This window comes from Maylandia zebra, linkage group LG10 (genome assembly GCF_041146795.1).
Source record: "Maylandia zebra isolate NMK-2024a linkage group LG10, Mzebra_GT3a, whole genome shotgun sequence".
NCBI lineage: Eukaryota > Metazoa > Chordata > Actinopteri > Cichliformes > Cichlidae > Maylandia > Maylandia zebra.
In genome coordinates, this window is record NC_135176.1 from 27,420,531 (window position 1) to 27,448,246 (window position 27,716).

The following is a 27,716-nucleotide window of genomic DNA, read 5'->3' on the forward strand; positions in this document are numbered from 1 at the left end:
GGATCACACATATCACTACACAATCGATTATACACCTCTAAGCATATATGGTTAAATATTTCTAAGCATAAATGACAATAAGCAATACAAATCGAACAAAGAGTTTTTAAGTTCTCTGCTTTCAGGTCCTCTGCCAGACTGTTAACACCGTTTCAGTGTATTAGGGTACAAAAGTGAAGCATGAAATCCCACAAATAATTAATATGCATCACACCAAAATGCTGTTAATGTTACTGAGTAAAAAGTGTTGCATTGTTCAACTACAGTAACCTACTTGTGCACAGTTTGAAGCAACTTTTCTGGAGTCTCTCCCAGCTGTCCAAGGGCGAGAGGCAGGGTACTTCCTGGACACGTCTCCAGTCTAACACTGGACAATTAACAATTAAAGATGTCCCGATACAACTTTTTCCTTTTCAGATTCAGGTATCTGCCAGAGTTAAAGTAATCCTCACTGTGAGGCTCAAGGTAAATGGTACTTTACAAACTTAAGAAAATGAAATTCTCCAAGAATATAAATTCACTAAGCTATTAATTCCTTTGGGCTTCTGGAGACACCTGGGTGTCACACTGGTGAGGTGTTTGGGGCGTGTCCTACCAGGAGGAGGCCCGGGGCAAACACAGTACACCGTGGAGAGATTACGTGTGTCATCTGGTTTGAGAATGCCTCGGTGTCCCCAGCTCTACATGCACAGACTGACACATAAATGAAAACCTTCACAAATATATAAACAAACAGAAACCTCTGCTGAGCAGCTTGCTGGGCAGTGTTATAGCATTTTTATCACTTTAATTTTTGAATCAAACGGTTGACCTTTAAGGAGAGGTCAGAGGTCAAATAGGACATTTTAAACTCGATACACTACTTTCTAAATGTTGACAGTGCACACCACACTTGTATGAATCATAGTTTCTAAGTTATAAGGCTTTTTGGCCATTTTTGATCAATAAATCATGAAGTTAACCTTCAAGACATTTGCAGATGTAAGACATATTTTAATAGACTGTTAACATGACCCCCACTCTACACCCCTACAAAGATTTATCAGAATCCATTCAAAGCTACCACTTTTACAGGCAGAGTACCGAACATCCACCTGAAACCTAACCTCCTTGGGGGAGGCCATAAAAGCCACTGATATAGTCAGTTAAGTAGCTCCAAGCTGCTGTCGCTTTGCTGTTACCTTCCTCCATGTTACGTTAGCCCTCCCTGCTAATGACTGCTGCTGATGTGTGATAATAATAATAATGGATTGGATTTATATAGCGCTTTTCAAGGCACCCAAAGCGCTTTACAATTCCACTGTTCATTCACACACTGGTGGAGGCAGCTACCCTGGGATAGACTGACAGAAGTGAGGCTGCCATATCGCGCCATCGGCCCCTCTGGCCAACACCAGCAGGTGGCCGCCTGCGAAGTCATAAAGCGACTGAAATGAATGGATCAGGTGTGGATCAGCTCGTTGTCACTAAGCTTTGTGAGTCAGGATCAGACCGCCACATCAGATCAGTGCGTCTCCAGTTAGAAATGCCTGTTAACCTGACATGCATGTCTTTGGACTGTGGGAGGAAGTTGGGGTAATCTCTAATAGATCTCTGGCCTCACATTGGAGTACAGGTCTGCTTTTTACAGACCCAAATGTATATGTGTGGATGAGTCATCAAAAACAGTTGTAGTTTGGAAAATGTGTTTTCGCTGTGCTCTCTGAACGCATCTCTTCATCTGCAATTCCCTTTTTTCTCTTTTCTCTCCTCCAGCTCAGCCTCCAGGACTCCTGGCTGCACAAGCTCAATGGCGGGATGGTCCTCTTCACCTTCTTCATGTGCCGCATCGCCCTCTTCCCGTTCATGTACTGGATGTACGGCCGTCACTACAGCATCCCTCTCTACAGCGTGCCCTTCCACCTGCCGCTGTCTGCCAACCTGGGCAACTCGTGCATCTTGGCGCCGCAGGTCTACTGGTTCGTCCTGCTGTGCCGAAAGGGCTACCGTCTTTACCAGCGCAGCCGCAGCCCAGCCTCGTCTCCCACGGCCGACACCGCCGCTGTCACTGACAGTTCAAAAGATGATTGATACACGGACCACGACCGCTTGCTCTAGCCACACACTCAGCTACTAACGCTCAGCCCAACCATCGTACTGTAGTACACCAGGACTGCCTGCTCTCGTTCCACAACTCCCGGGCATTTTCCGCACACTTCAACCAACTCCTCTGCCTACGTGGACCTCTCCACCTCCAATCTAACTCTACTACTGAAGTTTAGTGATTTTAATTTTTTTGGGATGTGACTCTGACCTGGATCTCGCTGAAGTGCTTCACTGTGTCTGAATACATTTACAGCACTGAAAAAAGAAGGAAAAAAAAAAGATCATGTTTGCTGCACTGCAAGTGAAATGTGGAGCAAACGTACCAGAAACTAAAGAGGAGATACGATCCTTACTCCTACTGTTTACAGCTGCTGATTGGAAAGTCCTGTTACAGTGTATGTTTGTGGGTGTTATGGCTGGTTTTCATTTAAGAGTAACATGTCAGATAGTTAGATTTCTTTTCAGATCATTTTATTTGTCACGCTGGTGACAAGGATTGGGGCCTGTGGTGGGCGGCATGGAAGTTCAGGCAGTGTTAGCAGAGATAGGAAATGAGGAATACGCGTCACCAAGCAGTTACATCGTTACCTGGTTAATGTGATAGCCTCTGACTTTTCACCAGTTTCTCATAGTGCACGCAATTACCTACACTCTTATTTTCATCAGTGTTTCCACCCTTCATTTTCAGGTTTATAGTTTTCCATTATCTGTAGGGAACTATTTTTGACACCATGATTGATTAAGAAATGGCCTCTCTCACACAGGGTTTTTTTTTTTTTTTTTTAAAAGAAAACAGTAATATTGTAATGTCTTGCCCTGAAATAATTTTTTCTTAGGTGTGAAGTTCAGCTCCTAGGCAGATAAAATGTAAAAAAAAATCATACCTGGTTTAAATTTGGTCGAGGTCATCTTCTCATGGAGTTTTTCCTAAATTTAAATTCTGGATACTTCTACTTGTTCCTCCTCGATGTGTGGTGGCTCTCCTGCAGTGGATCCAAACTGTAACTGCTTAACTTTTGTTTTGTATTCTCAGTTAAAATGGGGAGCATCGACCACATAAGTGACGCCAGCACTAAAGTACCACACCGTCTTTAATTGGCCACCAGGAGACGACTTTTCTGGGTGCAGAAAGACTTGGAGGGAGGGATTAGCCCTCACCTCACTTTCTCTTCGACCGCAATGCTTTCCTGACGACTTTATGGGCTCAAGCGCTAGTTTCAGGGTCAAATTTTATAGTCAATCTAAGGGCCTGAAAGAAGGATTATCCAGGATGTGATCACTTGCTCCGCCGCTCTCTCATCACATCTGGTTTTAAAATACCAAGATTGCGACAGCAGGAGCTCTCAGCTTGTAGCTTGATAATTTTGTGACGCGAGGGTTGGCTGTGGGGGGTGAAAAGGGGTAGACGGGAGAGGAAGTAAAACAGGAAATAACCAAATGAGAGGTAAACAAGAACTTTAAAAAAAATGGGTTCAAACTAAGGATCCTTTTGGGACATTTTTCCCTTGTTGCTACACATCCTGCTCTTCTCACCAGTTATGATTCTTGACACAAAAGTTGGATCAATTCAAAAGAAAACCTGACGTTTGTTCACCTTGAGGTTGACGGTAAGGTGTGAGTGGACAGGAAAGGACTTCCAGTGAGTGATTAAAAAAAAAAAAAAAATAGAAACAAGCCCCAACCGAGGTGAACAGTAAGATTAGACCAGTGAACTTTATGCCAGGTATGGTTTCTTTGGGGGGTGGGGGCTTCTGTTCAATGCTTCTGTTTTTTGCCTCTAAACGTCACTCAGTCCAGTCTGATGGCGTGATGTGGAAGGTACCATGAGGCCCGGTGAAGGTCAAGCGGCTCCCAGCTGAACTCAGGGGCAAGGTCAGAGTGATAAATGGAGGGGTGTGGCTCATCGGGCCAAACAAACCACAAATAATCAAACAAATACTTCAGATTATTTATATGCACTTGTGTATCAGGGGTTGCACTCATCACATAGGGGTTTTTAGAGTTACATTAACTATCACTTAAATTAAATATATATCTTGACTAGAATAGAGAGGATCATTTTATTGTGCAAAATTCCAGTTATTATGAAAGAAATGAAACTTCTTACGAATTAATCAAATCAGAAAACAAAGAATTCTGCGTATTATGCATTAAATGTCCTTTTTTTGTTTCCTGTAAATTCAGTCTATGCAAAACAAATGTTGGTGCATGTATAACTGAACTAACATCAGGTCATATCAAGCTCACCCATCCCTCATATGATGTGCTCTTTGCACAGTTTTCTAGGAATCTGTGTTTATCTCTGCTCTACATTTCAGTCTTATTACTGAGTCTTAGTTTTAATTTTTTTATTTATTTATAATTGCGTAACGATTAAAAATAACTTCATATTCATTGTTAGTTTGTTTTAGTGCACATGGACACATTAGAGCTGAATCAAAACTCACTAAAAATCCATTTAAATGGAACGTCGCGCAGCTTACAGCTAACAGGCATGAAGCAAACCGCCTTATGTTAATCCAGAGTTTTTGTGTCTTTGCTTAAAAATCTAAATTGTTGTCTCCCTCTTTTTGGCAGCTTCCGCCAAGCTGTTGTATAAATGATAAAACATAATGTAACAGTAGTACAAGTTGGAGCACAGAAAGCTTCTGAACTCTTTTGCCCAGATTATTGATGGGATCAAAGTGACTGCTCGTGTTAGAAACACATTCTGCATGACAGCTCAAATATTTTCCCTCTGTGAGTCTGATCATCACAACTTGTTGTGAAGGGGGGAGTTAAAGAAGAAGCCTGTTAGCTGAGCAGCAGTTTGGGTAAGAGGAGGCGAGCCGGGCAGCTGAATGATGGGCTTGTTTGTCGAGGTTGGCTGGAGTGCGTCAGGGTGCTTTTGTTACTGCAAACATTCCTCGCTCTTTGTGTTGCTTTTCTGCATCTTTCAGCTGAATTTCTCCCACTTTCTCTTTTGATGATTCTAATAGTATTAAAGGAATTACGATATCAGTTTATCAGCTGTTTTTTTTTTTTTTTTGTTTTTTTTTACATACATGTAGAGGGTTTAAACATTCTCCAAATCCCCAAAAAATCAGATCCATCCCCAGTTAAGGCAGTGAGTCTGGGCTACCTTAACTCTATGCAAGTAAAACCACGCTTCTCAGCATGTATTTACACACAAGGTGTTTATATTCATGCTAAAGACAGAACTACAGTTCAGAATTGTGAATGTTTTTATCCCAGATTCAGGTTTCAGAACTTTACAACTCTCACGCACAAAAAAATGGAGTGCATCTAGTCTCTTACACTGCAAGGAGGTGTTAATAATAGGACGTTGTTGTTTCAGCACCCTACGCTGAAGAAGACGCGTCTCAGTGGACTATCTTCTTCCCCACTTAAATGTCCTCAGTGTCTGGTCTGCTTCTGGGATGACCTCTGAGATTGAGATTAATAAACTGGGCTTGAGTCTAACAGCTGGTTTAAAGTCTCCACTTTCACTGCAGTTATAATCAATAAGTTCCACTCTACTTAAAGTTACTGTCCCACTGTTTCTGCTCCTTTCATTTATTTTAACTCAGCCCCATCTCTTGGTTTTCTGTGAAGCTAGCGGAGCAGAATGAGCCCTCACCTCTTCTCTGCCGCCCTCTGCTGTCAGGCCCATCCATTGCTTGTCCACTCTGAAGGCTGTGCAGTTGAGATTAAATATCTCAAGTCTTCAGCCAGCGTGACCTCACCCTCCGCGAAATGTAGCGGAAAAAACTGACAGGTACATTTGTTTTCTTGTGTTTGGAGGAGGGGACGGAACAGAAAGAATTTGCTGTGGGAAAGTGTGTGCTTTTTTTTGTTTGTTTGGGGTTTTTGTGTGATACCCTAAAGTTGAGCCTGTCTTCATAGCTTGCATAAATGCCATCTTGTTGAGTTTTTCCTAAGAGGACTTTTAGAAGATTGTTCTGAAGCTTTTTTTTTTGGCCTGGATTTGGCCTCTCTGCTAACAGGATGTTGAAGTTTAGTGGCTTCACTAATAAAATTCAGTCTTAGTTTTGAAAGCGTGGGAAAGATGTTTTAAAATGTTAAAAAATTAAAATATATAAACATTCCAGTATCCTTATATAAAACTGACCCCAATTTCAAAACCTCAAATCCTTTAACCGTTTTTCATCCCCTATTGGCTCATTTATTTTTGTTTTTTCATAGCCAGGTGACAACAAGCCACATTACTTTCATTGCTTGAGAGCATCACTGCCACATGAAATCATGAGTAGTTTAAATGCATATCTTTCTACATCTATCACTAAGTACGCTCTGATTATAGAAGACCATGAATTCATCCTCTTTGCTCAGGGTTTGATGAACTTGTTAGGAAACCGTGTGTGTAATGTCGAGGTTTACTGTAAGATGACGAAGCTATGAGACTGATTCTGAAGAGGATCACAGTGTGCTGTTTATTTCTATGTGATATTTTTCAAAGCATCAGTTTTCCTTTCAGATTTTTCTCATATTTATGCCTCCTGACATGGCTTGTGATAGTTCAGCTTCTAAGGGTTGGTAAACCAAAGACTGATTGCAGTAACTATAGTCAGATTCTTTTCAGTCTTGTCTTAATGGCTTAAAGTTACCCACATGTCACCCCAACTAAAAACCTAACTAACCTCCCATTTTGTCGTCCTCTCTATAAGCTCACCAACACTGGGATGTACTGGAGGAAAGCCTCTGCGTTCACACAAAGTGGACAGAAGTTTGGGATCAGTTTGTTAATTAAGGGAAAAGCTAATTTTTAGCTCCATAGTTTTATTCATGGGCTCCACCATAGTAGCTTTGCATGATTCACGGTTCAAAATCATCCTTGTTCTGTAACATTCAAGGGTAAATTTAAAATAAAAAAAATGTCTGAACGACATTTAACATGAGCACCATTGTTATGACAGAAAATCAGGAAAAGCACAATTGACCCCCATTAGTCATAAATTATTAATTATGTTTAATAGATGCCTCCCACCAGGTGCAATCTGCTTGAAATCAAAGTGGTTATCCTCGAGTTAAGGGTATTGCATGCCTAACCTCTGGGCAAAATTCAGTGCAATCACCAGGCATTGCTTTAATAATTCTACTTCAGTGTAACTGCAAGGTTTTTATCATTTTAATCTCCTTGATAATTACATAAGCAAGACGTTTCTGTTCATCAAACTAGACACTGATGTACTTGTCCTCTTGCTTTCCCACAACTTTTTCACTGTTTCTGTTCTGTTCAAGGCAGCTGTTTTCAGCTTTTCTGTTTTATACAAACTGTGAATCAATTGACTCTTGAGGTGTTTCAGAAGAAAGCTATTTCTCTTTGGCTGTTTTGCGACTGCAGCCTAAAGATTCTCAACAAAGGTACTTTGTTTCAAAGACAAAAGCATTTTGAAGTGACCCTAGACCTTTTGGGAGCAATGTGCTTTATCTTTTTAGCACAGTGGCTGAAAAGTCATTGCTAATGTTATGTTTGGACGCATTAATACGAAAATCATATTAACTTCTTATATGTAAGGTTGTATTTTAACCTTGGAACACCTGTTCTATGGTTAAACTGGGAATATGGTCATTTAATCCACCTTTGAACAACACTGGATCCATTGGACCAGGCTAATGCTAGCATAGGCTAACACTCGTCTAAGCTAGTGGTAGCATAGGCTAATACCAGTATAGTGCGTTCTATTGTCTTGGAAGTCTGAGCTGGGAGTGATGTCATTTCCAGTAGTAAAGTCATAACAGCAAGAAGAAAAAAAAGGATTTGTGTTGCTCCTTGGTAAGGTAGAATCATGCTTCAATAGCAATACAGGGAAATGTACCACTGCTGTACTTGCATGCATACAGTTTGAGCAGTGCTCTGCATATGATTTATTTAGTGGCAGTGCACATTAAAAGTTTCATAGTTTTATCACTTTTTACATTCCCCTGGATAAAGTCAGCCCTGTTGGGGCTGCTCAGACTTTTCAAGTTGATAATGTGATGTCAGGGTGCTGTGGCCAGCTGAAAATTCTGACTTCTAATTTTAAAGTACAATGGAATGCACTATAAGCTGGTGGCAGCAGATGGTAAGCATGATTTCAAGTTAATATACACAAACACTGCTATAAAATAATGCTAGCATAAGCCGTTGTATGCTAGGGGTAGCATAGCTTAACACTAGCATAGGCTAATGCTTTTTTAAAGTAATGCTAGCATAAACCACTATAAGCTAGTAATAGCATAGGCAAATACTGGCTTAGGCTAATGTTCTTATGCTAGCATAAGCCAGTGTTGATAAAAGCTAACAAAGTCCTACATAATGCTGAGTAATAGCTGCCTTTTTCTTTTTTTTTTTTTAAATGTTGTTGTTAGAGACAGAATACTCCATGTTAATCATTTAACATACACAACAGTGCTATAATATTGAGTGGCTGTAGACTGTGAGTGATTGAAGCTTCAAGTTAGCCCTTAAATGTCTTTTCGCAAACTGTTAAGTTTCCATGCTAATAATTTAGCTTTGGCTACTAATTTGTTATTTAAAGAGAGAATTTAGCGGCCAATTTCTATGTTACTGTCATGTTTATGTTATTTAAAGGTCAAAGTTGTGGATTCTTGAAATACAAATGAGGACAGTGGGGTCTCTTCAGGTCTTGTGACAGAGGATGTGGTAGTTTGCTGCTTTCTTTAGTCTCACATATCCATATATCAGGTTTAAACCTTCTGTTTCTGACTGGAGCTGGAGGAGGTTTAAAATAAACTGTTGGTTTAAAAGCTACGATGGGTTTTTAAATTCTAACCAAATATTCTCGTCAATTTAGATGAAGATTATGTGTGCTGGATTTGGGAGTAAATTTAACATTAGAAAACAATATTTTGCTGTTTCTTCTGATGAGATGTCAATAAAATATATTTAACCATAAAGATACTGAACGGGTTAGAATATTGAGCACTGCAAAAAGGAAAACTGTGTTGCTGGTACTGATTTTGATCTGTGGACAGTGAACCAAACCTGGTCTCCAGTGCCTTGTGAAAAATCTATTTGTGACACCCATAAAAACTCAGTTAAAAAAAGAGCTAAGATGGCAGGCAGTGTTTACAGGTTGTGGCTGTATTTGTCATGTTTGTTGTTGTCATCCTCAAAGAGAAATTATATTTCAGTTTTTTTTTGGTCTTCACAGCAATCATTAAGACATATCTAATAGAAGCAAGATTTCAGAAGGTATAAAGTTGGCCTGTGATGCTCGTCTGTATTTCTATTCTTATGTTTTTCTCAAGTTACTTTGCATGATTCAGGGTTCAAAATAATTAGTATATGCTGTATACTTGGCTCTTGAGCAGTGATACTTCCTGCCCCTTAAAATGAACTTTTCCCCTCCCACAAGTGGGTGGGGCTTCTTTACTAGGGATGTCCACCAATGAGATCATACACAGCCAGGTGTGGAAAAAAAACATTTTAAAACCAAATGTTTAAAGCAAAACTGATCCTGTTATACATAATTATTCAAACTTTGATCATGTTAAGAGCAAAGAAAATAGATGACAGAAAATATGGAAGAGCATACTTTAAACAATCGGAAACAAACCACCACACGTATATAGACATGTCTTCAGTACACTTTATTTGATCCTGCTGAAATTATGGCATTTATGTAATAAATATTCTAATATTTTGCATTTTATAGTATTTCATTAGTACTTGAACCATTCAAATGTCTCTCATAGGCTTAAGTTTGTTTGCAGTGTTTTCATCGATTTAGCGAGATGTGTCTGTTTTAGAAGTTTGGATTGAAATCTTTCTGTCCATATCACTGGCCCTTCCTGATTGACTTAAATGCAGCACTTTCACAACCTTTAACACTTCCTGCCCTGCATTATTTTTGATAACATTGTAATTTTTCATACATGTATATCAGGATTGATGTATCTGTCCTTTCTTTTTTGTAGTGTGACCGTTCGTTTTTTTGTTTTTTGGGGGGGGGGGGGGTTGAGGACATTTCCTATCTGAAAATGAGACTGGAGTGTTTTATGAGATAATATGAGGAGTCATGTATTGTTGCAGCTTGTGAATTCAGAGCACCCCTTTAAAATTCAATAAATTTGATTTGGTAGACTGTTTTGAACAAGTCTCTGCTTTATTTTTTTATTTATTGGACATTACTTCTGCCCATTCTTGGTTATGTTGTTGTAGTGTAAAATTATGGCCACCCAGAGGTGCTGCTGGCTCAAGCTGAGCTGCTGGAGTTGCACTGTAGAGGCTACATTAAGGCATTAAAGCTGGACTTCTTTAAAATAAAGCATATTTTATATGCTTCTTTACATGTGGGGGCTATGGAGATTAAGTTACATTTAAAGTCATTTACCACTGTTAAGAAATCAAAGATATTTTAACAGAATACCATAAGAAATTGCCCTTTTTTATATAAGTAATTTTAAATGATTTTGGGACATTTTCTAAAATGAGTTTAATTTGAAGTTTACTGTGACATAAAATCTGCATCTATGGAACTGTGGGTAAAATATGATTTATTTATTTTTATTTTAGTTGTTGAGTTTGAACTTAAATTAGGCTTAAAAAAAATTACGTATTTTTTTTTGGTTAGAAATTGATCGCACTTACTGTTTCTGTCACAGATTTTGATTCAGGAGTCTTTTAGTTCTTTTTCGTATACTGTTTCTGATATCTGAAGGGATGGCAAACAAAAAGATGAAGTTTGAGGTAGTATGAGGTTGTATTTGTACAGGCTGGATCAGCCCATAAATTCCACCGATGAAGACAAATAAAAACAAAAACAGTCAATTACATACAATATAATAAAAAAAAAAAAAACACAGTTCAAAGTGCAGTAATGTGCATATTTATTTCTCTTCTTTCTAAAAACAACTGATATTACACCACCAGAAAATGTCATTTACACTAATGAAGCTATCAGTGGAAGGACAGTGTGACAGTTATATTTGATATTTTTTGCCAACATAGCATAAAAACTGCAGAACGCTCAAATGTCAGAAAGACAGGTTTAGTCTGAGCAAGTTGTTTACACAGAAAAAGTCACAAAATTCAAAAAGCTATTTTAGCGTAGGCAAAAAAACCCTGATGAGTTTCTAGCTGTAAGCTCATGCTGTTTAAGGGATATTGCTCATTGTGACTAAACATTTTAAAAAAATGTTGCATTTATCTCATATCAGCTACATTATACAATATATAAGCATAAATTATAAAATTACTTGTGACTTATCCTTTCATTTTTCATTTACTGTAAAGTAACTATGATTTCATAAAGCTTAAAAATGTACCAATGAGGACCGTGATCACCCCCACCAGCACCGCCAACCCCCCCAGAGACAAAACACTTGAACAATTCTGGCCCCTCCTCCTGTTTCATGTTTTCCCGTCCCCTTTATGTCCCAAAATAAACACACAAACCTGTTGCTCCCAATGTGAAGAGGCACATTTTAGCTCATACACCACGCTGGGCAGCAGGGCCAGCGGGGAGGGTAAAACGTCCAGGAAAATTCAGTAGTAGATGCCCTGCCACGGAGGAGGGTGGCAGAAAATCATTTGCCACTTCAACTGAATTCCTTTGAAAGGTTAATTTGATCATCTCCTACGCGCACTGAGAAAACGATCTGCCCGTGCAGCACATAATCTCTTTTTCCAAGATGTCATTGTGCACGAGTTTTCCATGACTTATAAATAACAACTCTCTGCTCTTGCTTTGGCCAGATGAGAGGGAAGAGTAAGAGAACACGCATGTTGAGAGAAATCCTCCATGGAGCTTGATGGGACTTCAGTGAGTTGCGGTCAAAGGAGTCTGTCTGCGACCTCCTTTTGAAACGTCCTGTGACTTTACTGGAAAAACTTTAATGGAAAACGTCGGATGTCCTTGAAACACTTTTAGAAGGAGTGAGAAGAGAGTGCAGACTTATTTGATTGGTTTAATTTGAGGGGATAGGGTAGAAGTTGAAGGTTTGCTTTAGAGATTTTTGCTGAGGCCCCGTTTCTGGATTGAAACTAAGGGGCGTTGAGGGTTGCTGAAGAAACCATGGATGAAGCTACAGAGCGGGGTCAGGAGGCAGTGATGAACGAGGCTCTCGTTCACTTCGAGGCCACGCTAGAAGCCGCTGTAAGGGAGGTGCACGTGGACGTTAGTGCTTTCAAGCATCGCATTGAGCAGAGGATTGAGGAAATGTGCATTTCCAATGGACCTTTGGCTGAGGCAGTTACCAGACTCCAGGAGGAGAACCTGCAGCTCAGGGCCAAGCTGGAGGCCCTCAGCCACCTGGTGGAGGGTCTCTCAGGGGTGAAGACTGAGGCGAAAGGGAAGAGCAAGGAGCAAAGACTAGAGAACGGCCATATACAAATTCAATCCAAGAGCCAGGAGGAGCAGAAGGGTCTGTTTAACTCTGAAAACAACCAGCCGGGTCAGGCCACGTCCTACGAAGCGTCTGGGCTCAGTGGAGGATCGAGCCAAGCTGCTACCCCAGCCCCTCCTCCATGGAGAGCAAAGAGAAATGCTGAGATTAATGTGAGTATTCAGCCTGTATTTCCACTGAATAAAGAAATACGTAGTAGAATATGTCCAACCCTGTAAGATCAGTAATTAGCAGTGGCAGTGGTCTCAGATGATTAAAAAGAACAACATGAGGGAACCACAGAAGACTTTAGGGGTACGTTTGTGAGTGTGAAGACTTCAAAAACATAAAATCAAAAAGCCTGATGCTTTTTTCTTTAATCTACTTATTGTTTACACATCCAGATAAACTTTGTCATATAGCGTAGCCAGGATTTCAAGGATAGTTCTCTTTTCTCTCTCTCCACATAGACTGTTTACCTGCATGCTACAGCCTGCATCACTTGTCACCCTGCTGACAGGTGATTAGGTGACTCCAGTCGCAAATTAAGACGCTTCTAGAACCAAGAAATGTGTCCCTAGCCTAAAGGTTCTTCACATTCATACAGGTTATAGAGCAGCAACAATTGTAGTATCTCCACCAACAAGGTTGGGTGATGGGTTCTGTTATCTGTTTGTTAGCTGGACAACTCATCTCCATGTGTGTGGAAATTCACCAGAGGTGGAGTGTGACCCTTTGGGGTTGACCTCCAAAGTTAATTTTTTTTTTTTTCAGGAATATTAACCTTGACACACAAACACACATACATCAAATTAACATAAGAAAAACTGGCAAAGACAAACTGAAAAACCCCCAATCTGCTTTTGTATTTTAAGGCTGTAGTAAAATAACCATCTGAAATGCGATTATATGCCACCTGCCTTCACAAATGACAGCTTTTAGTGTTGGAGGGCACCGACGAACTCAACGACAGGCACGCCTGACCCCGTCCAGCATCGCTGTTAAGCAAACTCTCTCCACATGAATGCTCTGAGCTGCTTCCAAAATTCTTTTTGCATTGCTGCAACATCCCTCTTAACTGGATGCTTCTTAACAGAAATCACATTTGTGTACAATCATTTTATGCAGCCATGACTGCATCATGAAAACTGCTCCTTTCCAGGTGTTGAAAACAAATAACCCTTAAAAGAACAGATGAAGTAAGCCTACCTGATCTCTGTTCATGAAGAGGACACAGCTGAGGGATCTATAGTAAGCCCTCTACACTGTAAAGAGGACAGAGGTCTAGTGGTTATCACTGATTATATACTAAGGTGTCTTTAAGGGGGGAAGAGTTCAATTAATCCTGGTTTATCTTATACAGGGCTTTGGTGTAGCCATTGAATTGATCCTGTTGAATTAAGCTTTCTTCTGATTGGCTGTCCCTCACAAACAAAAGATTAGAAAAGCTGGAGCCAGAGCTGTGTATCTGGGATGACCATATTAGGACATCCATCGTCACTGATATCACAGAGAGCCAAGAGTAGAAAAAAACAGCCTGAAATTGAGTATTTGGAGCAGATTGAAGCCTGAGCTTTTCACTCACAGGGGTTACATTTACATTCACTGATCTCAGTATTTAAAACTTTATTACTATATGTATAAACACATATGACAGAAGTTTAGAAAAAGCATAATAAGTTCATGTTAATAGTCCAGTAATAACAGAGTAATACCATTCAGTTTAATTTAAGCACTAATGAGATTCTGTGTAATCATCCTTTTTGAAACTAACCCCACCACAAACACACACACTTACCCTCTCCCCCACCCCCCATTCTCAGCCTTCTCATCCTCATGACCCGCTTTTATAAGAGCAGGTCCTCCAAAGGGCAAGTGTATTTTTGGCTTTGCGATTCAAAAGAGAGCTGCAGCTCTTCTGAGCTTCTGCATGCTCACCAACAACTGCAACTTTCTAGCACACATAAGCACCAGCAAACATGCAAGCAAGAGAATCACGCTGAAGTGATCGCTTGATGCACAATCAAGGGCGAAGCGGATTTAATGAAAAGGGCACAAATAAGAACGGCACGCTGCACGACACGCTTCCAACGGCAGCCTCGGTGCACGTACGAGGGGGGATTGTTCGATATAACTCACATGCACACTCTGATGACAGGTGTATAAATAAATCCACATCCTCTAACCACTCAGGAACCTTGTTTCCCCGCCAGTCCAAGTCTCAGATCTCCTAATGGAAAGTTGAATTGCATCTATATCCCTGTCGGATAAACTCTCCCCCAGCACAAACCCTGAGAGAGACAACCAGCTGTCCCGCCAAAGTGCTCGCCCTGCCAGCATTTCTGTTTGCTGAGGTCACCTGGTCTTTTCCCAAACATTGATCCCCCACTAGTCTAACACACAGCAGTTCACCCCCCCCCCAAGTTTTTAAATGACCTCACATGATTCTTTACTCCATCATTTTCAACTTTAACAAAGAGACTGTATATAAAAGATGGAAGTAACTAACGGTAAATCACTCACTGTGTTCTGGATATGGATATGCAGACTTACTGCATTTTTGGGGGGCTGTTATGTGGAATTTTTTTACCAGAAGTGGCAGCAGTCAATAACAAAGTGTCAGTGTCAATAAAGGTGGCCACGCCCCTAATGTTAAGCCTCATTATTCAAAGAAAATCCCCCCCAGTAAAGTTAGCTAAAATTAGCTATAAACATCAAACCCTTCTTTTGCACCAGACTATTTATTTCTGATGTAAAGAGATTGATGGGGTTTCACTTCCTTTTGGAGGCAACCCCAAGTGGCCACTAGAGGACCTGCAGTTTTCAGCCTCTTTCAACTTAGTCTTCTTTTTTCAGCCTCAGAGATGGCTTCTTAACTTGCTTGATCTGCCGTCACTCTTCATATTATCCAGGATAAACAGTTAGTAGGACTGGATAAAATAAATCTGGCTCCATGGACGCTTGGATGAGAGACTGTACTCGAAAACAGTGGCTGTCATTCAAGTAGTTATTGTTTATTGCCAGAGCCACATGCCTTAAGATGTAGTGTCTTTAGTGACCAGCAGGAAATCTCTGCTGTCAACACCAGATGTTCATACTCAACTTCAACTTCTTAAATAATACCTATAAACACCCGGCAGACTGGAAACAACACGACTGGAAGATATCTGAAGAATCTAAACACACACTTAATAAATACTTTTTAAAATGCTTTGCATGAGTTTTCTATGAATCAGCTTGTTAGTAACTCTCACTGCACGTTGAAAATGAAGTGACTGATACATGGAACTAAAGAGAACATCAAAAGGTTATTAAACCAAAACAATGAGGTTAAAGAAGTTAAAATGCTATATAGAGCTGAGTGGAACTCCAGAAGGGAGTTATAATCTATCGTTAAGAAAAGTGCATTAGCTTGATTGCTTGCATCCATTCATCCATCTTGTTAATTTTTCTAGAGCTAGGTTTTCAGGGGGCTGGAGCCCATCCCACTTGAGACTGTTTGAGAGGTGTAGTGCACTCTGGACAGGTCACCAGTCCATCACAGGGCTAACACAGAGACAGACAGATATTCATGCTCACATCCACACCTTCAGCTAATTCAGGTAAATCACTGGGCTCGGGGAGGAAGCCAGAGCACCCCCTGCAAACTTGAGCCCAAGCTGACCAGGAGGTTTGAACCTATAATTTTATTTTCTTTGTTGTAAGGGATAGCCACCACTGTGTTTGTGTGTTGGTATCTAACCAAAGCATGTTTCTAAGAAGGAGGTTGTTGGGTGTAAACCCATTTAGAGGTTGCAGATACTATCGAGGGTCAGATGGAGTCAGACATCAGCTACTGTGGAGCCTTCAGATGATCATGGTGCTAATCTCCCTCTCGATGACAGACTGGATATATGCGCTGTGCTATGAGCACTGCTCGTCTCTGGAAAGCAAAAGGCTCCGGGGTGGGAGGTGGACTGAATACAGGCCAAAGCTTTGTGCTGATATACTTAGGTGCTGTTGAAGCTGCTCAACCTAACTCTCGTTTCCAAAGCATCCATTTGGGGCTATATTGGGACGTAAGAAGAGTGCAGCGGAAACTCTTGCAAAGGGGCTGATTGCAAAATCTAAAATAGCCTCTCAGTGGGAACACGGGTTTGTTGGCCACAGCTGTCATTAAAGGAGAAGCTGTCAGCCGTTAACAGCTGAAGATCACACATCCAGAGAAGTGAGCACAGACACGCACACACACAAACAAGTTTGCGATGAGTGATAAAGGTCTAAAATTAATTTTAGCTGTGCACAACAAAAGCAAACTGTGAGAGGTCCAGTGAATAAAGTTACCAACGCAAATGTATAAACACAATATAAACACTGTATATGTTGCATAACTTGTTTAACATGCAAATGATCGACTCATTTGCTCCTCATCCCACCCCCTCATGCTTTCCAAAATGCTAATGTCCAATATCTCCACTCTTACAAACACAGCCACATGAAGCAACGATGATTTTATTGGACGTTCCCTCAAAGTGATCATTGAACCCTGAAAATGCTTTAATCATCAAAAAATCCTCAGTAATGATAATGTTAGTTTATAATTGTTCATCGAAATAAAAGAAGTGGGTATTTTGACTTCTTTGCCTCACCTAAACAGGGAACTGAAGCAAGAGGGGAGAAGAATATCGCTCATGTAGCCACCACCGCGCAAGAGAAACAGGAAGGTAGGCAGCTTCACCTGCACATCCAGACATTTTACTCTTCAAGCTGGTTTCATTGTTGGGTTCGTGTTCTCTGCAGACCCTGATGTAACCCAGACTGCAGAAGCTGCTCCTCAGTCCCACCGAGCTCTGACCGCCATCACCAAACCGACCTCAGAGTCTTCATCTGTGGAAACGCCCAGCAGGCCCGGTCAGTTCATGTCCTTTATGGTTGGATTTACAGAAAGACATTTAAAGTGATCTTCAGCTCAAACTTGAGCTTTTATGTTTCATCTGCTACACTGACGTTGAATAATACCAGGGAACAAAGTAAATGCATGCAAGTCTAAAAAACCCGAAATGATATCCACAAAACCAAATATTTTTCTGTATTTTGCTTGCAGTGTTTTGTATATACCTCACAGAATCCAAAATATCCCATTTTAAAATGCATTTCCTCTCACTGGTTATACTTATTCCATCTTATTTCATGCCATAAAACCCAGATGTTGTTTGCGCTTGCAGATATTTATATTGGCATTAAAACTGAGCTGTAAAACTGTGCACTGCAGTGGATTGTATTTACAGTTGTGATCAGAAGTTTATGTACACTAATCTTGGGGAAGAAAGTCATGGTAATTTGTGTTTTTTAGTGCTGTTTCTTTTTTATCTGTTCTTTTATTTATACATACATGCTCACTAATATTTGGTTAAATGCACGTTGCTTTTGATATCCATCAAGCTTCTTTACATTCACGACTGAATATTTGACCCCTCTTTTTGGTAAAATTCATTTAAATTGGTTGATTTCCCACGATCGACTTTGTCTTTAAGCATAGTCCACAAATGTTCAATAGGTTGAGGTTGATCTTTGGCGAGGCCATTCAAGGAACTCAATCTTAGCTAACCAGCTCTAATGTGTGCTTGGGATCATTGTCTTGTTGGAACACTCAGTTTCAACTATACAGCTGTTTATTTGAGGTGAAGTTGAATTATTTTGAGGTAGTTTTGCTTTTTTCTTATTCCATCCACTGTTTATAACGTACCAGTGCCTCTGGCAGCAAAATAGCCCCAGAGCATGATGCTACCACCACCATGCTTGAAAGTTGGTACGGTATTCTTAGGTTTGTAAACTTCACCCTTTCTTTGTCATTGTGGCCAGATAGCTTAATCTTTGCCTCATCTGACCATAAAACGTTTCTTCAGAAGTCAGTTGGCTTTTTGACGTGGGCAGCTGCAGATTTGGGTCAAGCTTGAAGGAATCGTTTTTGGAGCAGAGGCTTCTTTCTCTGCACCGTTTCACTGTGGACAGAGGTGCTGGTATTCCAACAGTTTCATGTTCATGGCAGGCTTGAGCCTTGGTGGTTCCTGGCTTGTTCATGAACATCCTAACCAATTTCCTCTCTCTCGGCACATTGGTGGGACATCCATATAATTTATATAGAATTTTTGAACTAATAACCTTGGAATCTGCAGTTGTTTAGAAATTAATCAAAGAGACCTTCCCAGCTTGTGTAAATCTACAATTCTCCTTCTTCGATCTTCACTGAGTTTCTTGGATTTTCGTCTTGTTTTGAGTATGAGATGAGTGCTATCAAACAAATCCTTAGCATGGCATGGCAACTGTAAATGCACAATTTTTGTTTTTTTTTCAGTGTCAAAAGCCAACTCTGAAGTTCCATGTGGGGAACCTGTCTAATATTGTAGACAAGACAATTTACCTTACAGTAAAAAGCACCTTGAGACGACTGCTGTTGTGAACCGAACACTACTGACAACAACAACAAACTACAATAAAAGCCATCACTTCCATTTGGACTTTGGATTATTTCTTTTTCAGATGCTGATGAACCCCAGCCTCATCTTCCGGTGACGGCCATGACAACTAGAGCCAGTTCAGAGGCAGCTAAACCCGCTCAGTCTGCAGCACCTAAAGCAGCAGGCGAAGCCGGAGAATATCCTTTTATAAGAGGTCAGTTAGTTTCTCTTTATGATTATTTGTTAGGATGCTAACCTTCAGGACATGGACACACCTTATAATACAAAAAGTATCAGGTCAGGGCGCCTGGAGGAATTTAGTCCTCAATTAAATATGAAAATGTCTATGCATAAGTGGCCTTGATTTTAAATACAGAGAGCAGAAGTTCACCTGTCATTCAAGATATACATTTTTAGTTCTTTAGTTTTAATTCATTGACGAGGTGGCGTCTTTTTTCACGGTCCGTAGGTATTCAGCAAACTCCTGGATCAATTTAACTTTCTGTTGGTTACAAAATCCACCTTTTTTTTTAGCTTAGTTATGATTTCATCAGCGAAAACAAACTCACCTACGACAAAGTGAGGAAAACAGAGTGAGGCAGCATCCGTGTCAGCAGTATCAGACGATCTTTGCACCCCTATACTGTGACAGAGAGGTGCAGTACTTTCAACAAATCCATTCTTTTTTTTCTTGGCTCGACAAAACCTAAAGTCACACTAAGAGACAACGGGTACGCTTTCTGTTCCAGGCTCTGAGCGCTCTATGTGTAATTTCATCGTTCATGTGCTCAAAATTGGCCTGCTGAGTGTTGCCTACTTCAGTCAGACACATCATCAGAGGAGCAGGGGATAAAGATACCCAAAAAAGATTTTAAAAATAAGAATGAGACAGCAAAGGGTGATGGAGAGAGAAGAACAGCAAGAGAGCAGCACTGCAGAATACCTTTAATCTTTTGATCTATTTATTCTACTCTCACTGCTGCCATTTATTTCTAACAGGACAGCTGTTTAGAGGTAATCATTCAATTTAACACTGAAAGCTACTCAGTGTGTATTGCTCTAGCTGCTAGAGCAATACACGCTGCTAGCTATTACCTTTGGATACTTCATGCTAGAGTCTAGCATGAAGTATCCAAAGGTAATAGCTAGCATTAGCACAAAACTTAATTAAATAATTGACAAAAAATAGTTTCCCCCTTTTTATGATGGTATGCCAACAAACATGCTGATGTTTCCACCTTGTTACGTTCGTTAGAGCTTGAAGCGAAATATAAGCGAAATAACATCAGTGCCAGTTTGCGCTGCTGTAGCTTAACCACACGACTTCCTTTTATTTAGATAGTAAATTATAGATCATCAGGTAAATCCAATCCAATGCAATCCAATCCAATTTTATTTATAAAGCACTTTAAAATACCCAGCACAGGACCAAAGTGCTGTACAGAAAATAAGTTAAAAACAATAGAATAACAGAAAACAGCAAAAATAAATAAATAAAACACCTAATACATGAAAAATTAAAACAGCCCTATATTAAAAAACAAGATAGAGCAACATAGATTCAACTAAAATAAAACTAAAACTAAAACCAACATCTCACACGGTGTCAGGGGTCAGGGTAAAGAGGTGGGTTCTCAGGAGTGATTTAAAAACAGGCAGAGAGGAGGCCTGTCTAATCTCTAAAGGGAGATTGTTCCACAGTTTTGGAGCTGCTACAGCAAAAGCAGGATCTCCTCTAAGTTTACGCTCAGTCCTGGGTACATTCAGGAACAGCTGTAGTAAAAAATGTTCCTGCAGCAGAGAATCTGTATCACACTTACAGCATGCAAAATATGAAAAGGATCATCAAAAATGTGGTGCTTACAGATGATTTCACACAGAAACTCTGAACATATTTTAACACAGCCAGCTCCGACACTGTAAAAAAAAGTTTGTTAAAAAACTTTAAAATGGCAGCAGAAATAAACTGTAAAATCCAAAACAGTAGATCTCCGTAGTAGAAACAGTTAGTGGCTGTAAATTAAGAAACAAGACATCATTTTAATTTTTACCGTCATAATATGTAGACATATTTTTACTGTGAACATATTTTTTTCGCTAACATTTTCCTGCATATGCTACAATGTCACAAGTAAGAGTTCGTTTTTGTCTGAATTACATATTTTACAATTATGTCTAAAACATTTCTACAGAAAGAAGATGTCATGTTTGTTAAATCATTTTGATTTCAAGGTAACATATTTGTATTAAAACTTTAGCAATTAGTTTATTAATTAGCTGATTGACAAACATTTATTCAGCAACTATTTTGATTAACGGTTTCAGTTGCTTTCAGAGGGAAAAATGCAAAACACTGCTTTTAAGATTAGAATGAAAACTTTCCTCTTTAAAGCTTGTGGTCAGGCCTGGATCAGGGCTCTGTGTGGGTTCAGGAAAACCTAGTCTTAAAGAGAAGTGTCTTTAAGTGTTTTACACTTTAGGTTTTTTAGTGATTTAGGTTCTTTCCTGTTTTAATGCTGTATCATCTCCATCTGTGCAGGTGGAGCGAAGGAACAAAGGCCCCAGGCATCCCAGGATCAGTCAGCCTCTGTGTCTCAGACTCTCCCCCATCTTCCTCTCACAGTGTTAACCAAAAGCAGCTCTGACACTCCTGCTTCATCTAAATCTGATCCCAAAGCGGTTTCAGCGCCAAACCCTTCGATGCCAGAGTCACCGACGATAAAGCGCTGCGAATATCCATTTAGACGTGGTGCGTGCACTGCCGAAGTATCAGCAACGGTGTTTTGTTTGGCCCCCTATTTTTAAAACACGCTTTATTTCATCTCCTCTTTAGACACCAGTGAAGCCAAGCCCCACTCGCCTCTCTCTGCCATGACCAAACCCAACACGGAGTCTTCTTCGTCTGCTTTAACGGTTCAGTCTTCAAGCCTTTCAGCTTCACAGGACGCTGCAGTGAAACCTGGAGAGTATCCCTTTAAACGTGGTGAGTCTGACCGAGGCCGTCTGCTTCTCATCTGTTCCTATTTCCATTATTTTTACAGTTATTATTACCTGTTATTTATTTTTATGTTGTATCTTCCTTTAACTCTTGACTCTTGTTTTCAATTTAGTGCCAGTACTTAAGACACCCAGCCCCAGTTTAAAGAGAAGTGTGAGCTTCCCTCAGTCTGCAGGTAAAGCTTCTTCAGGCCTATTAAAACAGATAAAAGAAGCTTGTGAGTTCTCTCTGGTTATGCCTACTCATCACTTGTTGCCACCCCCCCCCCCCTTTTTTTTTTTACAGAAAAATTACTTCCCTCCAAATCAATCATAAAATCTGGCTTCTCACCTAATTTGGAGAAGTAAGTTTTGATCAACAGCCCTGATTAATCTGAATGGCTGCTTCAGTCAAACTTCATCCAACTCCATCCTGATGTTTCGTGTTGTTGTCCGCTGTTTCTCCACAGGAGAGCGAACAAGCCAGTGGGGGGCGACTTTAAGCAGGACGTGATGAAGTCCCAAACGCTTCCACGCTCCAATGGCGCTCAAGCAAAGCGAGCCTTGTTTGAGAGGATGAACTCAGAGCCTATAAAGTAACAGAATACAAAATAAGTTCTGCTTTTTCACCTTTTGTCACTCTTTATTCTGCCATAAAATAAGCTGTGTTTGTCTCCAACAGGCCAAAAGACTCGAAGCCTAAACTGAAGCGGTCTCAGAGCTTTGGCGTGTCCAGTGCCAGTGGTATAAAACAGATCCTCTTGGAGTGGTGTCGCTCCAAAACCATTGGCTATCAGGTATGACAAGCTGGATATACATTTCTGTTCTCTTCCAGTTAGTAGCTCTAAAACTAATTTTTCTATCATTATTTTTAAAACTTGAACATTTGAATAGCTTCATTGTTTGTGACAGCTGGGGGGAAAAATAAAGGTATAAAACTACCATTCTGCTCCAGTACTGTATCTGATGGTTATTTCCACAGACTGTATATAAAGGATGGGTGTAGTCACCATGATGTCACCCACTGGTTTCTGGACGACAGACATCTAAAAGATAGATGGAAAAGATGGATCTGTGGAAATGCCTTGAACCTGCATTCTTTTTAACAGCCACCAGGGGGAGATAAGTTTTAGTCTCACTGAGGTTGTTCCAGAGTTGCCCGCCATATCCTCCTGAGAACCAGCCGATTCATTTATGTCCTCTGTAATGGACATTTGTTTTTGGTCTATATCTTTTGACTTATTTGAGCTATCCTAATAAGTCCTGATCGAATAAATAGAAGACATCCTGGTCTTTCCATTGATATCTCTTGTGTTTGGGTGGACTCTTAGCTCCAAAGAGGAAGGAAATCACAAAGTTCAATGGGAAGCCCTTTTTTTTTTTTTGGATGTGATACAATCACTGGTGCTGTGGAAAAATGTGTATATTCCCTGATAGGTTGACAATATTTCCTGGAGGTTTCTGGCTCTCACTGGGTGAAACTAGGTTCAAAGAAGGTCTTTCACAAAAATCTTCCTAGTGGTTGTATTAATTGCGACCAGATTGCCCCTGATGTCTTTAGTTTTTTTGTGTTTGTCTGCAAATACTTACTAACAAGTAGCTGAGCAATAGTAAAACTTGAAATAGTGCAATGCAAACCGTAAATCAAGAAGGTTCACCTTCAAAATAAAAGTTTCACTTTAGTGCTGCGACCAACATGTTTCAAAAGGTGGAGCTTTTACTTGGAAGGCAAATTGTCTGCGTTTTTGGTCTGTGTTGCACTTTTTCAAGTTTCACTACAGCTTGGAGTGTAGCTAGACGGTGTTTTAGAGACGTCCATCACTTCCATTCAAACTATGACTGCAGTCATTTTTGCCAGCCAGTTGGAGAATACATACCTTTCGCTAGCAACAGGAGTTTCCAGATGGTTGGGGGCTAATCTATAGATCTGTGTGACAGAGGCTTTGGCAATCATTTTTGCATCAACCTCCGCCTATCACTTAGTTGGTTGGCAATTTTTCTTGTCACTTGGTCTTACACTGTCACTGTGAGTTTTACAATGGTGGACAAGTTAACGTCACATGGTTAGTGGTCACATATCTGCAAAACATCAGTTAAAGACAGTAAAGACACTGCTTTCAGCACTGATCTGAAAACACCAATCTCAAGGCGTCAGAATGGGATCTGGCAAACCAGTGGTTGACCTCTGGCTGCTGCACTCTGGACTCATTCGATTTGCCAACATGAAGTCTTTTTCAGGTTGCGTGCTAAGTTATCAGCTACCGCTAGAAAGCTTGGTTAATAAGCTGTATCCATAAAGAGGTTCATAGCAAAGCAAAGATTGAACTTTATGGACGGGCGGTCTTCACCTCTTGAGCTTTCTGGCTGGTAATTTCATCAGGAAGAGATACTGTGTATTAGTGAATATTGCCAGCTTTGCTCTGAGTGAATAAATAAATGAAAAAGAAACACATGACTGTTTTTCTCTCAGAACATAGACATTCAGAACTTCTCGTCCAGCTGGAGCGATGGGATGGCCTTCTGCGCCCTGGTCCATTCCTTCTTCCCTCTGGAGTTTGACTACAACTCTCTGGACTCTTCAAACCGCAAACACAACTTGGAGCTGGCCTTCACCACCGCAGAGTAAGCTGGCTCGAAGAGCCACTGAGTGACTGTGCAGTGTGATAAAAGGTCTGTTTTAGGTGGAATAATAAATTGCTGAAGCCAGGAGAGGTGACACTCTTGCAACAAAAAACTAAATTTACCAGGTTTAACCCTGTAACGTCAAGTGTATCGTGTTTGATGCATGAATTTATGAGAACGTTACATCATCAGTGTAATTTTTAACTCTAACCTACTTTGGTTTGTTTAAGATTTAAAAACTGTGAGGAATAAATTGCCCAAGTGGTTGGCTATAGCAATTATTACAAAAATTAAAACTAATATATGCATTCTGATACTTACAGAAGGCTTGATAAACAAAATTACAATTTTCTGCCAATTCAGTTCAGGTTTTACTGGATTAAAATAATTAAGGGAAAAAAGTTTGATATATTTGGAAATATAAAGTCATAAATTTGTGAGAAAACACAAGGGAGATTGGAATTTTAAAGCCTTACATGTGAGAAGTAAATTCAAAGAGTCTCAGTGAATATTGGACTTTCCCCCCCATAAATGTATAACCTTATTCTCAATGAATATCACTCTAAAAATGATTTCTGGATTACAGTTTTTCCATCCATCCATCCATCCATCCATCCATTCGCTTCCGCTTATCCTTTTCAGGGTCGCGGGAGCCAATCCCAGCTGTCATAGGGCGAGAGGCGGGGTACACCCTGGACAGGTCGCCAGTCTGTCGCAGGGCCAACACACAGGGACAGACAACCATTCACACTCACATTCACTCGCACATTCACACCTAGTGGCAATTTGGATTATCCAATTAACCTATCCCCACAAGCTGCATGTCTTTGGACGGTGGGAGGAAGCCGGAGTACCCGGAGAGAACCCACGCAAACACGGGGAGAACATGCAAACTCCACACAGAAAGACCCCGGCCTGATGGTGGAATTGAACTCAGGACCTTCTTGCTGTGTGGCAACAGTGCTAACCACCGTGCTGCCATTACAGTTTTTATCATCTAAAAATCCTCCAGGATATAGTTCTTAAATTAATCATGTTAAACCCAGAGATTACACGTTTTAATTTTTCACAAAAATGCTTTTTAAAAAAAATTTATATGTATTTTTTTTTTTAAATTTGACTTATTTCATTTACGTAGCATGGCTCCAATAGGAAATCATAGCGGTGATTGCTTTGTTTTGCTAATGTTTTCAAACACAGTGCTAATTGCTAAGTGTCTAATTTGTCAGTTAATAATGATTCAAACACAGGCAGGTTCATACTGAGCACCAGTGACAGGAAAGAGTCTGGAGACAGACGGCGGGGTCAGTGGGACAAGTTGGGATGGAGGCAGATGATGTAGCAAGCCCTAAAAGAGAGCAGCTGAAAGAAGAAGATAAATGTATCAGTTTAAGCACTAAAAGGACATTCATGGTTTTGGTTAAAATGTAACCTTTTCCACTTATTTTGTGGGCTTGTTTCCTTGGTTACCATAGTGAAGCATCCTCTCTCAAGAATCCCACTAGTACTTCCTGTTTCAACATCACTTTCAGCATTAGCATGACTGTTACAAGAAAAAGAAGGGAAAATTTAATACCCAAACAAATAGATTAATCTTTCATCACTAATTGATAGTTTAGTCATGAAATTAATAATAATTGATAAATCATTAACTTTGTTTGTGTAGTGAAGATCACCCTTTGAATAACAGCACTGTCAAAGGTGTGGCCACTGGAGATTTATTCATTACATTTATTAACTCTTTAAAAAAATTACATGAGAGGGTTCTTTTGTTTGCTTACATCCTAAACAACTTTGAACTATGTAAACATGACACTGGCAACAACAGCCACTAGTTTACTCCTATTTTACGTTGCATTGATTTGCTCATAAAACATAATAATCTACAGTCGTACACATTTGGATGTGCTTTAAAAAAAAGAGCGGCTGTTTTAGTTTTTGTTCATATGCAAATACATTTATTGCTTATTGAACTGCTTTCTGTTTTATTCACCTTTATTTCTGTTTCAGAGAGCAGGCTGACTGTCTGCGTCTGATCGAGGTGGACGACATGCTGGAGATGGGGGACAAGCCTGACCCCATGTGTGTGTTTACATACGTCCAGTCTCTCTACAACCACCTGAAGAAGTTTGAATAACTCTTGAATCAGAGCACGTCCCGAAGCCTACATGGCGCTGACCACGGTGTGCTGTGAACACTTTGAGCCTAAAGTGAAGCAAGCTAACAGGAAATCTCAGTTGTCTGTGGCCAATCACAAATATGTTCATCAGTTTTATACTGTGTGTGTGTACCTGTACTCACCTGCTTCCCACAGTTTCTTCAGCATTTATAGTGGATTTCTTAAAATATAGTTTCCTGTGGCTGTTTCACATCAAATAAGGACACAAACATCACATGTAATAAAAGGAAGCGTTGTCTGCAAATGAGCAATGTCGTTTTCTTATTATTATTCTTACTTTAGACCCGGAAGTAGGATTCGTCGCGTCATCACTGAACAACCGGATAGGCTGCACACTGGCTAATGTGCATGTGGGGTGTAACTTACTGTAAATATACTGTAAATATTGCGATTATCAAGAATCCCCCCCCCCCCCCCCCCTTTTTGGCACACTAACATGTTTCAGATCATCAAAGAAATTTTATTGATAGACAAAGATAACTTGAATTAATCCAAAAAAAAGCTATGGAAACCTACCTGTCCCTATGTGAAAAAGTAATTTCCCCTAAACCTAATAACTGGTTGTGCCACCCTTCACTAAGAACTGCTTTTGTAACCTCCTGGATGAGTCATTGATTATGTTGGCTACTCCTTGGAAGATTCACCACTGTTCCAAGTTTTCTCCATTTGTATATAATGGCTCTCAATTTGTTTCGCTGGAGTCTCAAAGCCTTGGAAATGGATTTGTAACCCTTTCTAAATTGGTGATGTCCCTAACTTTGCCAGACAGGTTCTGTTTAAGTCAAGTCTTGATTCAATAGATGTGGCAGTAATCAGGCCTGGGTGTAGGTGGTAAAACTGACGGAGGTTAATTCATTATTTAATTTGTGATTTAAAATACGGGAAGAAATTAAGCATCAGACTAACTAACCTGAGAAAAAGGCTAATGAGATTTAAGATCTTTATTAATATTTTGTTTTCCTTCTTATAGAGGCATACTTATTTGGTGCAAGTCCATTCAAGGACGGTATTAATATATAAACAAAAGTTTATATTAAGTTTATTTTGATCTCTTAAAGAATGCTAAAAACAAACAAACAAACCAA

At 40.0% G+C, this 27,716-nt stretch overlaps 2 protein-coding genes across 4 annotated transcripts in view; both read left to right on the forward strand.

Annotated features, from left to right (window-relative positions):
- The window catches only part of tlcd3a (TLC domain containing 3A), a 50,344-nt gene extending 40,156 nt beyond the window's left edge, over positions 1-10,188 (forward strand). For both annotated transcript variants that reach the window (XM_004551210.3, XM_076889413.1), the window contains exon 5: positions 1,756-10,188. In XM_004551210.3, coding sequence (XP_004551267.1) covers positions 1,756-2,070 — 315 coding nt within the window. In that variant the 3' untranslated portion in view covers positions 2,071-10,188. The remainder of the gene's footprint in view (positions 1-1,755) is intronic.
- A 1,318-nt stretch (positions 10,189-11,506) lies between these two features.
- On the forward strand, positions 11,507-26,882 carry LOC101467774 (uncharacterized). 2 transcript variants are annotated; one of them, XM_076889414.1, is made up of 12 exons: positions 11,507-12,590; positions 17,054-17,120; positions 17,197-17,307; positions 18,937-19,068; positions 21,394-21,603; positions 21,688-21,837; positions 21,965-22,027; positions 22,138-22,195; positions 22,301-22,426; positions 22,513-22,627; positions 24,301-24,452; positions 25,095-25,561. In XM_076889414.1, exons 1-12 carry the CDS (start codon positions 12,108-12,110, stop codon positions 25,369-25,371), a joined length of 1,944 nt encoding a protein of 647 aa, XP_076745529.1. In that variant the 5' UTR covers positions 11,507-12,107; the 3' UTR covers positions 25,372-25,561. The 2 variants fall into 2 exon arrangements, with proteins under 2 accessions (XP_076745529.1, XP_024659693.1); XM_024803925.2 differs by lacking the exon at positions 25,095-25,561 and adding an exon at positions 26,463-26,882 and having other exon boundaries at positions 11,508-12,590.
- Positions 26,883-27,716: the final 834 nt, after the last annotated feature.